Source organism: Amia ocellicauda, chromosome 23, assembly GCF_036373705.1.
Source record: "Amia ocellicauda isolate fAmiCal2 chromosome 23, fAmiCal2.hap1, whole genome shotgun sequence".
Taxonomy (NCBI): Eukaryota; Metazoa; Chordata; class Actinopteri; order Amiiformes; family Amiidae; genus Amia; species Amia ocellicauda.
This window is the reverse complement of record NC_089872.1, coordinates 21,510,960-21,527,996: the sequence shown is the minus strand read 5'-3', so window position 1 is coordinate 21,527,996 and position 17,037 is coordinate 21,510,960. Positions and strand designations below refer to the sequence as shown.

Sequence of the window (17,037 nt, the reverse complement as noted above, 5' to 3'; positions counted from 1 at the left end):
GTATCGGCGCTGTCAGCAGACATTGTGAGCGCAGGTAGATGAATGGCTTGGGAAGAGTATTATGTCCCAGATAACCATATTGCAACATCCTCTCTCTTCCTCCCCCACCGAGGATCGATATGTGATCAAGCCTTGATTGCATTCACCCTTAATTAACTGTAACATTAATAAAGACAGGGAAAGTGTACGCTCTGCTTTTGAAAAAAAAACAGACAGAACCAGAATCAATTAGCTTCAACACATCCCCACAACTACTACAAAAGTTAACCGGCGTTTAGCCTCGTAAACAGTTTTGCTCCGTTTCTGCTTATCTTTCAGTCTAGGTGTTTTTCTGCGAACATATGTGCTACGTATCGTCGATGTCAGGGAACGCATATGTAGCGCGTCCTTGGGAATAACGAGAGACAGAAGCACCTGAGTTCTCCATATGATGTGTGTGTGTGTGTGCGTGCCGAGGTGTGCTTCTGCGTGTGCATTTTTTGGGTCGCGTGTGTCTGTGCATGTTCGTGTGTGTTCTCTCCTTCTCTCAGGATTCCCCCCACCCCACTCTGTTTACATACCTTGCCAATAGCATGAAAGGAGAGTGTGTACGATGTTTTAAACCCTATCATTTGAAAGAGATTACTCTTTTGTGGGGAAGAGCACTAGGAGGCATAAATACACAAACAGAGATTCTACTGTCAGACCCCATTGAAAAAATAAATAAAATAAAGGGCTTTTTTGGCCCCGGGTGTCCGCGGCTCCCTCAGCGGTGACACGCAGCAGATTTGTGTCTCCTCTGTGCCGCGCTCCCTCGGCCTCGCACGCCTCTGGCTCTTCTGCACACTAGCGCGCCCAAACCGTGACCCCTGCGCCGCGGCTGCATGCGGTTTACATACAGCTGCGTGTCACCTGTGGAGAGCAGAGCACCGAGAGTTTGCAGCAGTGATGAAGCACCTTCGCTTTGAGTTACTAGTGTGGCTATATTTTATGTTGTATGTGTGTTTGTATGTATGAGTGAATGTCAACTGTCTCTCTTTAAATAGACTTTGAATAATGATATTAAAATGGCACGTGCAGGAAGTTCTGCCAATAACCTGTTGCTCACCATTGCTCTCCAGAGTGGACTAAAGGCAAAAGATGCAGGAAGAAAGAGCGGCGGATGGGACGGGTTTGGTTTGAGCACAAGTTGAGCTCCCGGCCCCCTCACAGATAATCAATCACATCTCTCATAAACGCGCTCCTGTCACCTGCATCCATGTGGATATATTTTACCCCCTCCCTGTTATTGAAAACCCTGCCTGTCACATGGCTGAACCCCCTTGATAACGTTTTTGACAGCTTGCCAGTCAATAAGCAATTACATCGTTCCAGAAGATTTACAGGGCGCTGGGCGGACATGGCTGTGGAAGGACAGTTGTTGTGAAGGCGTCCCGCTAACAGCTGGCCGCTCTGATCGCATCGACGTGCTCTCGGGAACGGGCTGCATCTTTCCACACACTGAAAATAGTTCATTAATACAGAAAAATACAGAAAATGAATAACTTAGATGATTGGAAAAACAACAAAGAGTATTGGGAATAGCATTTAGCCCTGGTGCTTGCGTATTCACCCTGAACAGTCTTCAAATATTTATTGGAGCCAACTCACTGTAGAAGAACACAATTAGTGTGTCCATTGTGTTTAGTTTATCTGACATTTCCTGTCCTCTTAACCGAGTCCCCAGGAAGACCAAGGTGCCTTTGCTTGCCTTTGAGCTGCACAAGGTCCCAGGGAACCAACTGAAATATCATAAACAAGGAAGAAAGAAAGAGATACAAAAGATTGCTGTTTTCCTCCGAATTCCTGAGTTGAAGGATCTGAGCTTCTCATTCAAGGATCGCTTGATATCAATAAGTCATGTTCTCTCTCTGTTACATCGGCTCTAGCTTCCCAAGACCCTCTGTGTAAGATGACAATAAATATATATATATTAAAGATAAAAGAGCAGTCAACAAGATGCATCTCTCTCCCCTGTGTCTGTTTTCCATTGACGTGGCAGTCCCTGTCTCCCAGCCCTCAGGTCTGACTGGCACCTTCATTTCACAGAACAAAATGGAATTAGACGGCAGCGATTGCAATATAATACACTGAGAAAAAACGAATATTAGCCGAGCTGACATACCTGCCCCGCTGCGCCTGACCCCCAGATATAAAGATATGATTAAAAAATGTTCGGCTTCTCCTTCTCAATTCAGACAGCAGATTTGGACCTGATTCATGGAGCCGACCTTTCTCTCCTCGTTCGGCGTGCTCCGGTCCCGTTAAATTACTGCGACTCCCCTCGGCGTTACCTGCCCAGACAGAATTAATGCAGTACAATGTGACAAAATATTGTCTATTTGGTGGAAGAATGTAGCCGTCTGGAATTCAATCTTGCAAGACAATGTCATGGGAAGATGCCTCAGACGGGAGAGGGGCGCGCTAAGTCTCCTTCAAAGGTTATTCATCGAGGCGGAGACGCACGGCTTGGTGGAAATACAAATGGACACTTAGAATTAGGAGGGGAAGTTATCAGCGGTGGAGATTGTTGGCTTTGGCGTTTCTGTGTCTGTTTTCCTGGCGGGGAAAACCTCTGCTCTCTCTGATTGGATTTGCTTTTTATCTGTATGTGTTTTGTTGCTCTTTCGTGTTTGTTTGTGTCTAAAACTTTTCCGTCTCCGGTGATTGTTGTGAAGAGGTGCACTCACACAGAATGACACACAGATCCCACTTAGCGCCGGCACTTCAGATCCACAGTGGAGGGGTTTCTGCAGCTCGGTGACCTTTGCTGTGAAAACTAAAAGGAATCTTTAGATTGAAAAGAAGAAGCAGAAGTATATCAAATACAATACAAATACAAACAAGAGTCCTGAACAGGAACTATATAATTAGAAATAAATAAATAATGTCTTGTTATTATTCTAACGTTTTTAAATATTTAGAAGACAGCTTGTCCTGAAGTATAGTGGTACCCAGAGCTAGCTACAGTGGCCATGGAAATCTCCTCCTCCGTCTCCCTGTGGTCCCCTTCCTTGCACAGGTGCCACGAGACGGAGGAAGAGGTTCAAGTCTCCGAGGGCAGGGAGGACCAAGACTTGTACTACACTCTCAGTACTGTATATTCATGGCACAGTGTGACTGCATGGCCAATAACTGATGAACACATGTGCTTTTATCTTTAGTGCCCGTTTCCTTAAAAAAGATATCCTGAATCTCAACCCACTCTTTGATTGACTCGCATTACTCGCAGCTATTTACCCGTAACTGGAGTTAAAGTCCCTGTATTCACACAGGTTATTGGCAGTTAAATCAGTTGCCTTTGCCACTTGCTTGCCTACGAACGTGTGCCGTTTCCGGTGCTTTATTTCCCGACTAAAGGAAAGACTCCCTAAGTAGTTTATGATGGATACCAGAATGATCCCATGATCTGCGTTTTCAGAAACCAGCTCTTGTCAAAGCCTGCCTCTCTACCCAGTCAGAGATGTATGTGATTGTATCAGCTGCCTAACGATCTCATTTTGTTCTGTATCAATTCTGAAAAGTCCATCGCTGAATTTACTGTTCATTTCTGTGACCAGCTAATTAGTGTGCTTTCCAAGATGGGTGAAAACATGGTCTATAGGTATCATGTGTCCTTCTCTAAATCACTAACTTGGTGCAAAAGGTTGAATGTATTTTGACAAACAATAAATAAAAAATGTTTCTTCTGAGCAATGCTTAACTAGCTAAAAAAGAAAAACAATTCTGCCAAAAAAAGAGAAAAAAGAAAAAATCCAATGAGTATTATTTTTTGTAACGTTATGACATGGATATGTTTAAATTTGTTGTTTGGGTTGTATTATAACTTAACTTCAATAACCTAGATGCAAATTTCAGATTTCTAATTCTCAATTAATATAGGGATAATTTGTTTGCTAAAATAAAATAAAATGACTGAATGAAAATCTTTTGACCAGTGAAATGTTTTAGGTAGCTTTTTTTTTTAAACTTCAAAAACCAAAAAAAAAAAAAAAAAAAAAAACTCATGTGGCAGTTGTTTAGCTCAAGCTTTAAGTATTAACATTTAACCTTTGACCTTACAGATTTTAACCAATGAAATGTCTCTTTAAACTTTAAAGGAAACAATGATAACGAACGCCTGGCGATTGCTAGACAGCGAATCCCATATCGACTTGGTCGAGTAGTTGATGAATGGCTACTCGACAAAGGTAAAACCATTGATTAAAACTTCAAATAAAAAATAATTTGAACATAACCAAGTAATACTTTGTAACACCAATAAACTTAAAATATAAATCTCCAGTAAAACTAAATAAAACAAAATTTGTTACTAAAAGAGTAAAAACATAGCTTGTAATATTTGCATACTTTTCCATAATAATTTATTTATTTATTAAGAAATATCAGCTGTTTAATAAGTCTACCCTGTCAACTGCAGGTTAAAGGGACTGTAAATATAATCTTCTAACTCAATGTTCTGAAGTAATATTAGCATTATTAACAAAAATATACATATATTTAAATTATTTATAGAGTTTTCCTGCTGTAAACATCTAAATTATCAACTAAAAAGGTGCAATTAGCAGATTATTTTGTGTTCCTGAAAAGTCACACTGTTTAAACTCATAGCTATCTTAAATAGAGTGCAATATTAATTGGCATCTGACATGAAGTCCCTTTAACGAATATGGTAAATATATCGGATTTAAGAACAAGACAACTTGTTAAAAAGAATAAAAACACTAATTTTGCTGCATGCTTTTTTGTCTGTGCTTAAAAAGATGTATTTAAACAGAAGTTTGTGTCATAATGATATTTTTTTTAAGGTTTGCTTTTTTCTGTTTCCTTTTTCTTTTTTAATGGAAATATTGCCATGACTGATCATTGTTATGTGTCTCATTCTTGAAGCCACCTCTACATCTAACGTATATGTTTTAACCTCCCACTCTTGCTCAAAGGCAATCAGAAACGTTCAGATCGTAGACGGTGATAGAGATCGCGTTTTCGAGTCCAGGGTGTTATTCCCCATCGACGCAGATTCCCGTGTGTGCCGGAGACACACCTGCCCTAATCTGTCCCCCGCTCTCCTCTCGACGCACCTGCCCTGTCAGAACCGCGTGTTTATCTCCAGCTGCCACCTGCCTCCCGAACAGCAGATCCCTTGAATAGAGAAGCTGAGACCCGTCTCCGTAGAGAAGATCGCCGCTGAGCTCTGGGTGCGCGGCATTAGAGGCCCTCCATGGCAATAGCGTTCAGACATCACAAACCATTTGACAGGTTAATGGGCCAGGTGTCTTTCTTAAAGCCCGAACTATTGCTCTTTTTCTCTCTTCGTTTGTTTGTTTGCTTTTTAACCATCAACATGAATGAGAAAAACCAAGCTGATTGTGCTGCAACATCTCTCTTCTGAGTGTTGTATTGCCAAATTGAAGCTTTTTCAGATGATATCAGCGCCATTAAACGTATCGTAACCCACCTCTGAAAAGCAGCTGGAGGCGATGGAATGTTATCAGATTATGCGTAGTTACGAAACTGTGACCGGCCTGTAGATTCCTCCGGCTTTAATTGGCTTGTTTGCTTGATACATATAAATATAGATACATAGCTTGAAAAGTAGCGAGTCTAGACCCTTCATACAGCACAGAATATGGAAAGAGCCTGTTTAAAATAACAGACGTGTTACTGAATACTGAATACGAACACACGACAGAAGCATTGATCACTTTACATCACAGCGACTCAGCGTAGCGAAATTATTGAATCAGATTTGTTTATTTGTGGTTCTTGTTTTTAGGAAATCATATTATTTCCGTTGTATTTGATTGTCCTTTTAGCAAAATCACATTGATTTAGGGTCTTATAAATAATTTCCTTTAAATTTGCATTTCATAGGCATTCCATCACCAAAGCAATAAATTACTTGCTTGATAAGCCACAGGTAATTTATTGCTCTCATTAGCCACACCATGAATAATCCGTCTGCGGGCGCGATTATTATTCACCAGCCACCCCGGAACTATGCAGTCCACAGTCAACATGTCCGTATGTATGTAACGTTGTTTCCACAGGGCGGCAGCTCACTATCTTCAATAGCCAAACCACTATAAAAATCGGGGGGAAGGACAGGGGCCGCCCGTTCCAGGGCCAGCTCTCTGGCCTGTACTACAACGGGCTGAAGGTGCTCAACATGGCGGCCGAGAACGAACCCAACATCAAGATCGAGGGCAGCGTGCGGCTGGTGGGGGAGTCGCCGTCGTCCATGACCACCGAGTCCAGCGCCACAGCCAACCAGTCCGAGACGTCCACCTCCATCATGGAGATCACCACCACCACGGCATCCAGCCGGAGAGGGAAGCCGCCCACCCGAGAGCCACAGGTTCGCAGCTTTTCTGTCTTTCACAGTTGTGGGACGTTTTTAATCACTTCGCAATGGGGGTGCTGGTCTGATGGTGGAGAGCTCTGCAGACCTGGTCCAGAGAGATGGTTCAGCCTGGCTGAGGCTCCCCCGAGGGGCTCCTGGGAGCTGGGGAGAGTGCCACACCCCGGGGGCCAGTTGAGCGACCGGTCAATAGGGAGGTCCTGCAGAAGCACAGCAGTTGTCCAAGGCAGGGTCCATGTTTAGTGACAATACGATTTTCATCCTGCAGTTGGAGGGTGATAGACCTCTGTATTTATAGACAACTGTGTATATAAGTGAAATACACACACTGAGGTTCACACGCGATCCCTCCTTTCCTGAGGATGATTCCTGTGACGATACTGAATTAAGTCACTTATTCCCGCTCAGCCCGTAGCAGATGCACATTTGCCTATCCCATTATTCTGCACTAAGAAGCCTTCGCCGAGCTTCCATGCAGACAGGAGATATTTCACCGAGCGCCATGTAGGTCAAAGCTGACACGGGCTCATATATCACCTTAATTTGCTGTGCATCATGCAAAAGGAGAAAGTAGTGACTTCTTTAAGCGTTATTTTCATAAATCAGGTGACAAGTGAAGAGAAGAATGCCGTTTGAGTCTGCTCACTCAAAAGGAGGCTTTGAGAAATAAAACCAAGGCACTTAAAACAGCAATTGCCGTGTGCCCGAGGTGATTGCATGTTTTGGAACAAAAGAAACTGATTTTGGTCAAGCAGAATTGAATTGCTTTCATATTAAATTGATGGGCTGGGACGCGGTCAATGTGTCTGCAGGGCGTGCATCGGGGTGGAGGAATTACTTGTTTGTTTGGGCGAATTCACTTGATAGGAAATAAGTCAAAGCAGATCACGATAGGTGTCCCGCTGGCATGAGATGGAGACCCGGTGCATTACCATAGAAATGGCTTTGGGAATGTAAAACACCGTGCAGGAGAAATCCTAACTGTGCCACTTCTTGTCATCTTGTTTGTGACCCACAAGTTGGTTCCTCGGAGCGCTTTGTCTGCGTGTAAAGTGCTGGTGAAGCTTTTGACGAAAATGTAAAAGCCAACCTTCTGTATATACCTTCCCATGATGCATCTGGAGATCGATACAGGCATGAGAATATATATACAGAAATAAGTGTTTGTCAAACCTTGGCGACACTGGCAGGTGAAGAAGCTGTCAGATTACCTTTCCTGATTAAAAAACAAATTGGTGATCAATGGCCAGGGATATCGGTGGTTCTGGACCCCTGAGTTATTGTGTGAGTTGTATTGTGTAGCAGATTGATACGGCCTCAGGGCTTCTTTGTGAATGGGGATTTAATTACCAGCCGGTTTAAAGTGTTCTTAAGGAATCCTGTTCTTGGCTTAAGAAACGTCCCCTTTGAGAGTAAAATGCAGTTCCGTGCGACTGAAAAAACACAAAACACCGTGTGTGAAATGAGGGCTCACAGGAGGAGACCGTTTCTTGTCTGGCGGCTTCTGTGAGCGTCTGATTCTTCAGCGCTCGGCCCACCATGCGTCTCTTCCAACCTGTTTGCCGAAGCGCCCGTCCAAAGCGATTCTCTCGATTGAATTAATTCTTGGAAAAGCCACGGTGCGCAGGTGCGCTTGGCCCGGGCCTCGGTGCCGCTCCCTTATCGGGTCTGACAGCACGGCTGGGAGATCCTGAGATGCACCCCAGAGACGGCGCGGCTGTAATCAGTCGCATTTCTCCAGGTAGCGTCCATTGAGCCGGTGGCTGGGAGCCCACTCTCCTCTATGAGAGATCCTGGAGAAGAAGGGATAAGGAATTGAATCAAAATGCAAATTGCCTTCTGGCACATTCCATTCCTCTCGGTGGCCGAGCTGTGCATTGTGTTGGCTTTAATGTGTACGGAGGTTAATTTCACACAACAATTATCGCTCCGAGGCCTTGGACAGACATGTAGTCCACCCAGATTTGAACCCAGAAATAGCAAGTGTTGGCCCTGTGTCCTTCACTCGGGTCTTGTGCAGGTGAACGTCACGCGGTTCTCTCCTCAGCACCAGGAGCAACAAGCGTATGCGTGTGTCTGTGCGCTCAGCCTGCTGGCAGCGAGCGTGTGCGTGTGACTGTGCTCAGCTTGCTGGCAGAGAACGTGCTTGTGCATTTGAGCATGCGTGTGCGTGTGCGTATGTGTGTGTGCTCAGCCTGCTGGCAGCAAGCGCGTGTGTGTGTGTGTGTGTGTGTGTGTGTGTGTGTCTGTGCGCTCAGCCTGCTGGCAGCGAGCGTGTGCGTGTGTGTGCACTGTGCACTCATGCACAACATGGCAATCTCAGCATTCGTACTTCCAGACCCATAAATATTGATCCCGTAAAATACTGTTTTCACAGTTTCTATCGAATCTCCAAATCATAGTCGAAGCCTGTAATCCATCTGAAAATCAGACAATGAACTGTAATTGCCGCTGTAATCCTGCGGTATAATTACAGCCTGGGTGAAAAGGGACAGTGATTGACAGAGAAGTAAAGCCTTATATTACTGTTCTTTTCCTGTGCTGTACAATTATATTTGTTTCTTCAGCAAGTGATTGCATTTTGTTGACACTCACTTTATATATTTATATATATATATATATCACCAGCATCATCAGCCCATATCGATCCCCTCTGGATGAGGCTCCCCAAGATGTTTTCCCTCGTTTCGATCTGTTCTCTTCCACGTCATGCCTTCAAAGCGTGTGATTTCATCTTCCCATCTTCTCTGTGGTCTTCTAGGTCTTTTTTCATCTCTTGAGAGCCATTCAACAGCTTCCTTTGTCCATCTTTGATCTGTTCTTCATAAGTGTGTCCATTGCCATTTTGAACATTGTCACTCTTTCTATGATGTCACATATGGTTTGTTCTCAATACATTAATTTCTCTTTCTATCTCTTCTTGTTTCTCCAAGCAGACATCTTTCTATGCTCCTTTGTGTCGTCTGCAACTTCTGTATAATTTTTGCATTAAGTGGCCGGGTTTCACATCCATAAGTGAGCACTGGTCATATGCATTAATCAATACTTTTCTCTCCAGACAAGTGGGTAGATTTCCTTTCAGCAGCTGTTTCTTCCAAACACACTCCTCTGATTTCTCCCATCACATCTCTGTCTGCGCTGATTTGTTGTTCAAGGTGTGTTTTGAGTGTCTGTCGATCTACTTCAATTTGAACAAAGCTGTTAAAAATGACTTTTGCTTCACTCAGGTTCATATTAAGTCCAGTTTTCTTGTATCTGAAAGTTCTTGAAACTGAAATTGTAGGGGTTTTTGCAAATATGATGATGTCATCGGCAAATCGTAAGTTGTTCAAATCAGCTTCCTTTGATTTGGTTCCTTTTTCTTCCCAGTCCAAAGTATTGACACTTCTTCAAGAGTTGTCATGAAGAGGTTTGTAGAGATTGTGTCTCCTGGACAAATCTTGATCTGGTCAGTGTCTTGTGGAGTAGGATTGTGGATGTGGAATTATTGTAGATATATTGAATAAGTTATATAGGTTTCCACAGTGTTTTGATTTCTTAGAGCTTTGTTTACTGAATTTGTATATAGTGACTGAAATGCTCTAATTTTTTTATGATCCATACAATATATATACATATTAATTGTGCAACTATATTACAATATATAATCATGACTGCTTAGGCCTATATTAAATAGACACACTTTACTACCAAGGAGGTTGTTTAATTACTATGACAGGAATATCCCACTTTGCACAAGAGCTGAACGACATTCGTGCTAAGCCATCATCAATACACTGAATTAATGGGGAAAGGTTTCATAAATACAGTGGAAATCAGTGAAATACTACTGTAAATGTGCCGTCAATCAGAAACTGTGTATGACAAATTCACAATTATACAAATAATAATAATAATAAAATCAGCATATGTGTTGAAATTTAAATTTTAATCTGCCACAGTTCCTGTCTCCTGGCTGATGCGATTTTGCTTCATTTTCGATTAGAATCCGTGCGTATTAGTAGTGAGGTCGTGCAAAGTGGGGTGCAGATGCTTTTGCAACTTAAATGATTGCATGGTTGTACAACCTAAACAAACATACACAAACTCTGGAGTTTTATCACGAATCTACACTTTAAATCCCCTATATCTCACAGAGAGAACAAAATCTGTTGCCTTTAACCATCTCTCCTACAATTCAACTTGCTGTATAAGACGTGACAAAGTATAGACCTCTCTCAATAGACACAACCGGTCATCAAAGCAGCATTGTGGGTGTTGTGCAGGCTCTGTGTAACCTCTGTTTTCTCCACTCTTGACCATTGTGTTGCAATGTAAACAAACAACACACTGTGGGTGTTGCTGTCTGAGCCAGAGACACACATTGCTTGCGGACTTATTGTAAAAGTAGAAACTTAAATATAGATTTTTCAAATGGGGAACTGGTCCTTTCTTAAGACCTGTGTTAGGTGTGTCTTCTGCACCTTCAAAAATACAAATGAAATGATTTGGTTACATAAATTTGCCACCAACTTGTTCCCCCCCCGCCCTTGTCAGTCATGCTGTGTATGTCATTAGACCTTCAGCCCATTCTACTGAATTTTGATTCATTTGAAACTCTTCTGTGCAGTGTTTCACATAAATGATTTTGTCTTTTAAATGTCGTCCTCTGTAACGCATCCTTGGCTGACTGGAACTATGGCACATTTTTATACATGGCAAATGTGCATTCACACACACACACTCACACGCACACACAAAATAAAGCGAAATGCATGAAAGCATACTTCTGTGGGCTTTCTATTCTGTCTCCCTTAATTAAAACACTTTGTGAATGGACACCAATTCAATGGAGTTCAATGCTTTGCAGAGGCTATTTGCAGCAGCACCTTACAGCAGCTACAGACAATTATGAATACAGAATATAGAATCGGCACAGGACAACATGGAGCAATAGAAATCCTGCAATAGAAAAATAAACTGCGGCGGAGAATTGGACCGCAGTGCTACAGCTACTGTACGCCTTGACTTATTAAAGCGGTAAAGTCATTCAATACGCAGACGACTTGGAATATTCAGTCCCGGAAGAAAGCGGTTTCTCCGCATCAAAAGAAAATGGAATATAATGCTCTGGCGTTTTGCGAAGCTACCCGGTGCGGCTGGACTCCCTGCCTGTTTGAATGATGCGTGACGGTTGAGACGACAATAACAACTGGAGTGTTGGCCTTATTTAATGTCTTCTTCATACATCGTTAACTTGACCCCCCTGCCACGCTATGCAGGTTTATTCCAGAAAGATCGTTAGCAGGTGCGAGTCACTCGGGGGTCGTGTAGCTACTCTAGAGCTTCTCGATTGTTTTATATAACGAGACTCATTAACAGCGAGTGCAACATCTGCGTGTCGAACCTTGAGTAGATCGGCAGTGCTGTGACTTGTGTAATCTCTCACAACCCTTCAGTGAAACCCCCTCCTTCTGTCTTATTTATCATCTCTCTCCCTTTTAATGGCCTTGCCTTTGTTTTCGGCCTCCACCAGCGTTGTCATCATTACATCTGCGCTTAACAGAAGGATCGGAAATCAACTTCTTTTTTATTTTTCTCTCTCCCATCAATAGTCTCGGCTCAAAGTCGAAACCCCCCCAAGTTCTGCCTCTTTTGTAGCTCTCGCTTGATCTGTAAGCCTTCTTGACTCCTAGGGTTTAGTTGTCTGCTAGTTATCTTCCTTTCCTGTGCTTGAAAAGCTGACAAAAGCATCTGGGTCTCCATGGCATCTCGCTGCCAGTAAATAGGCCAAGTGCTGCTGCCTGCTGCGGAGGAGAGCAGCCATGGGGTTTCGGCTCGAGGAAGCACAGGTGAGCAGTGCCGGAAAGCGGTAACCGCGGCGCAGATGGGACGCGTTCGTCTCATTTATCCGGATTTTATTCCTCACTCTGCCCTTCTCTCCTCCGCTGTAAATATCTCACACCTCACAGGACAGGGCAGGAGTCTGTACTGCTCTGCTCAGCTGTTTCTCCAAAGCTTGTTTTTTTCTTTTCTTTAACAAATGGTTTTAACTCAAAGCTGCTTGAATACCTCTGGGATTTCAAAAACCAGCTACTGCTTTTGTGTTGCGTTTTTGTGTTGTCTTCCTTTAAAACAAACAAAGAAATACAATCTGAATCCGGCGCTGTCACAAAGGACTTGCTGGTTTTATTAATAGATCGGTTATTTATTTATTTGCTTACTTACTGACTTACTTACTGACTTTGACGAACCCCCCCTATTCGAAGCTCATATTTTCTTGTTCGTATGGAGTCACCACTTAAGTATAATTTAATTTTGAGTCTGAACACCTGCTCAACAGTTATGTTAATTCAAAACCCTCAATATTCATGAGTTCCTCTGCACCGTGCAAAGCAAATACGCAGCGCTGAGTCTCCAGTTGCGACTGCAGCCTGATCTGCCTTCCTGTCGAAAAACTGCAGAGTGGGACGGCTTTTGGCAGTGTGCATATGCATGTTTTACAGTAATGAATACGTAAGCACATGCATATGAGTTAATAGATTGAAAGATGGATAGATAGATGAATTCTGTATTTTCCCCGTGCCTGAAAGGAATAGATTCCTCTCTTTCTGATTGTCATTGTGTGTTGGATGTGAGAGGACGCTTGTTAATGACTTTTACTGTACACAGAAATCGGCAGCCTGTATGTACTGCTGTGCCATAAGGTCCCCACAAATACTGACTCAGAGAAAGCAGTGCTAAGTGCTTATTTCATCAGCCTAATCGTTCATTCATTCCTCATTATGATTGGAGCGCTTCTGGACTGTTATCTCAGCCAATTTCTATATCTGCTTTGCTTTTTATTGTCTTATCATTATCAGATTGTGTTTAAACTGCTACTGTAGCTGCTTTTTTATGGTAAATACAAATGAAACAGCTCACAATGTGGAGCTATGTGGAATTGTCCTTTCAGGAGTAGAGAGCAGCTTGTACCACCCCCCACCCCGCCATACCCACATACACTTTTCCATCATGTTTATTTCAAAGCCAGTTGGCACTTTCATGTACAACACAGTCTTTTATGGGAAGTCTCTGAACTTCCCCGTGGCTGGCAGCAGAGTCCGATGAATATGCATCTGATGCCTGGGATCCCGGTTAAATATTAATTACCGCCATCTTCAAATGAGCTGCCCAGGCCAGGACAGAGCTCCCCACACGCCAGGCCGGACTGCAGCCGCGGCCGTTATGAGCAGACGCTGGTACTCAGTCCAGTGCAGCACATATTAACGACACGATTAGAAAGACAGGGACATGAATGCGCTCTCTCTCACTTGACATTCAGTTTATCTTTGCATGTGTGGGTTAAAATGCCTCAACCGCCAGGGCTTTTCCACGGTGAGGGCGGAGTACCGCAGGGCAGCCTTGTGAGGTTTGCTGTCGAAGGCACCTGCGCCGCATTTCGGTGGTTAGCATTCCAGCTGGGTCTGATTCTCCAACACAGGAGATGGGAACAATTTTCCTTCCCTCCCCTCTCCTCCCTCGGCCGCTGCAGTCAGAAGTGGCACAATTGTGGGTGGCTTCTCGAAATTGTGGAAAATTAGTGCCTGTGGCTCGTTTCCATGGCTTCGGAAGGTGTCTGCAGTGTGTGTGGAGGAGAGGAGATCCGTCCTGCAGGACCATGCCACGGTGGCAGTCTGGTGCCGAAACGCATCGCAGCGAGGGTCCTCGTTGCAAGGGGAGAACAGAGGACGGTGCTGTGAACTAAACGACTTAAGTGAAGATTTAGTTTCACTCATGATACGTACATGTCTTGCGTAACCTTGCTTTTTTTTTTTTAAATAGTTTTTTTCCCCAGTAATATTTTTAGTTTTACCGCATTATGGTGAAAACAATATTCTGCTGCATTTCTGTATGTTGTTTAACAGGTTCTCATTGGTTTACATTAATAAAGGGGTCTGATATTATACATGATACGCATCACAAATGATTTGGCAAAACTGCATAAATGTCACGGTGAAAATGCTTTCCAGATGGGGTCACTTGTGAGCCCCCCTAAGAAAAGGGTGTCGAAAGCAGCAGACTGTGCAGTGAGCTATGCATGCAGATGAGTCTGCTGTCACTCACACAATAAAATTACACCCTCATGTCAGGATTAGATTACGTATGCAGACATTAAGGCAGGAAAGCCCCAGTGTTTTACACATGATGCACAGTATATTAGCCCAGCAGTGCCGACCGGACAACCAAAGAGATTGGGCTTTTATTATATATCACACCACCTGTGCTCCTGAGAAATTTATCACACATTCGGTTAGCGGGGTGTTTGTTCCCATAATTTCGTGAGGTGTCAGACTAATTTAAAAATTTCCCCTGCCTCTTGACAAATGGGGCTGTTCTCCGTGAGCCGTGATTGATGGACTGTTTCCCTTTAAATAAATCTTGCCGTCCTGTAGCCGTCACATGAATAATAGAACACAGACGTGTGAAGGGAATGGACGCTTTGAGTGATGGGGTTAGAAGATAAATAAGGCATGCTACAAAACGCACTCGTCCCTTTGTTTCACCACCCATGGTTGTCACTGGAGAAAGACAATTCCTGGTGCATCTGTGCGTGGAACAGGGACGGGCGTTCTCAGGGCTTGGAGACACCTCTGTATCGGTGTATACAGTCTCGACAAACTGCCATAGTGACCTAGTGATACAGGTGTCTACTGCTGGAGTTCGGAGAATGGTCACCATCTCATTAATGCATTCGCCACCTTTAAGACTGAATCCAGAAGGAGAATAAGAGTAATTATAAGCTTCCCGGTTCTGCTTCCTGTTACGCGAAGGAGGTCCGGATGGTTATCTGTATCTTCACTTAGCGTCTCTGTCATTTCCAACAGGAGGGCATCGCGCCGCGGCAGGGGACGAGAATGTGACTTTTATGTCAGACTCCTCCGTGGCAATCTCCCGGCGCGGGATAGTGTAGGATTTTACTAAAAAGAAAAATAAGAATTGATGCGCGGCCTTGATAAGAAGTCCCTGCTTTCATCAGACCTTCAAAAATGTCTCGGAAGGAACGGTTTCTTACAGCAGTGAGGATAATGACAGTAATCATAGCTGAGGAGTGCCCTTGTGCTCAGAGTACAGTCGAGTTGCTGAAAGAAAGACGTTCAGTACTGATGATTTTTAATCAAAGCTACATTTAGATCAGGGCTGCATCCGAGCTCGTTCTGCGAGACGGCAGAGGAGGAGAATAGGGCTGAATCGGCCGCCGTGCCTCCTGACAGTGATTTATGCTCTTTTCCGCTTACTCTGCTCAACTATATTATCCCTCTTGACGTGCATATGTACATAAATCAAACAGGTCTCCAACACCTGCTCGGGCGTCCTCCCCAGCTTGTCTTTGGATCCACCCCGAGAGAGAGAGAGAGGGATGGAAGGACACGCCGTCCCTCGACACACACGACAGGCTGATGTCGGAGAACATGAGTGTAACACAATCTGCGCACTCTGTCATACCTTTGCCGCAGTTTCAATTAAAAACATTAAACGCGAGAGTCCCGCAGATCTTTGTCTCTCGTAGGAGGCGATGCTTGCAGCATATTTTAATTAACGCATTTTAAAGGGAGAGGACGTTTTGCACCTGGTTGCGTTCTGTTGCCCTTATGGATGCAAGAACTTAGGTTAGGAGACAGGAGGCGTTTCAGCCCGTGTTGCTCATTCGACGGGCAGAAGGTAATCGTTTCCAGAGTCTCACCCAGCCGATGCCGAAGGAGAGCCCAGAGACCCTCTATTGCACCACGGCCAGGCGGTTGTGTTCCAGAGTCTCGTGACGCGCTGTGTAAAACATGTGCTTCCTATTTCCAGAGCTCAGTGGACCTGCTCTTCATTTTCCACAGGTCCTCGATTCGCCGCTGAGCTCGAAGTTGTCTTTGGGGTTGATTCTGTTGACTCAACTAAAGCAGAACTAAAGATGCTCGGCTACTTTAACCCGTCTCCGCGTGACACTCCTGCGAGAGCCGGGCATTTCTTGATCGCTCTTCTTTGAACTCTTTCCAAGGAGAAAATAAGTTTTTGTTGCAACGCAGGGAAAGTGAAGACTTAGTATTCCGGCTGAGGAGTGATTATTGAACAGTATAATGTTAATATCACTTCCCCTAATTTACATTTCAGAGTTTTTTCTAGACTAGAGCCCTGCATTCCCATTGGCTTTGACTTATATGTATAACAGTGAAACTCAGGGAGCTGATTGAAAGTTTTTTATTTATAGTTTTGTCTTCTACCTTGACTGAAATACCTATTTTCCAGCAAGTGTGTTTTAAGCAACAATTTGAGACATTACTGAGCCCTTGTGCACAAGTTTCTATTTCTATTTTGGTGTCTCAGTGGCTCAAGAGACAGCGTTTAGTTTTTGGATTCAACTTACCTCCAAAATTTAATTCTGCCAGATCACTTGTGCCAATTCATATCATGATTTAATCATGATTAAATAAAACTCTTAAACCAATCATGAATGCATGGAAGTAGAATAAAATATTTCTTCATAAATGGAAATATTTTTTGTCTATACCCACTTGAAGCACTTCATCCTATATCATAAACAAATATGTCGTATAAAAAATGCACAGAATATCCCTCGATGCAAACAAAGACAATAATAGTAATTCAAGTGCCAGTTTTTCCTCCCTATTAAATATGCAGAGCAACACTTT

At 43.5% G+C, this 17,037-nt stretch overlaps 1 protein-coding gene across 13 annotated transcripts in view; it reads left to right on the top strand.

Annotated features, from left to right (window-relative positions):
• Positions 1 to 17,037, top strand: part of nrxn1a (neurexin 1a) — a 302,723-nt gene that overhangs the window by 250,024 nt on the left and 35,662 nt on the right. For 8 of the 13 annotated variants that reach the window (XM_066696622.1, XM_066696619.1, XM_066696621.1 and 5 more), the window contains 2 exons: positions 4,119 to 4,208; positions 6,069 to 6,376. In XM_066696622.1, the coding sequence (XP_066552719.1) occupies positions 4,119 to 4,208; positions 6,069 to 6,376 (398 nt within the window). The remainder of the gene's footprint in view (positions 1 to 4,118; positions 4,209 to 6,068; positions 6,377 to 17,037) is intronic. The other 5 variants (XM_066696630.1, XM_066696626.1, XM_066696625.1 and 2 more) reach the window with 1 other exon arrangement.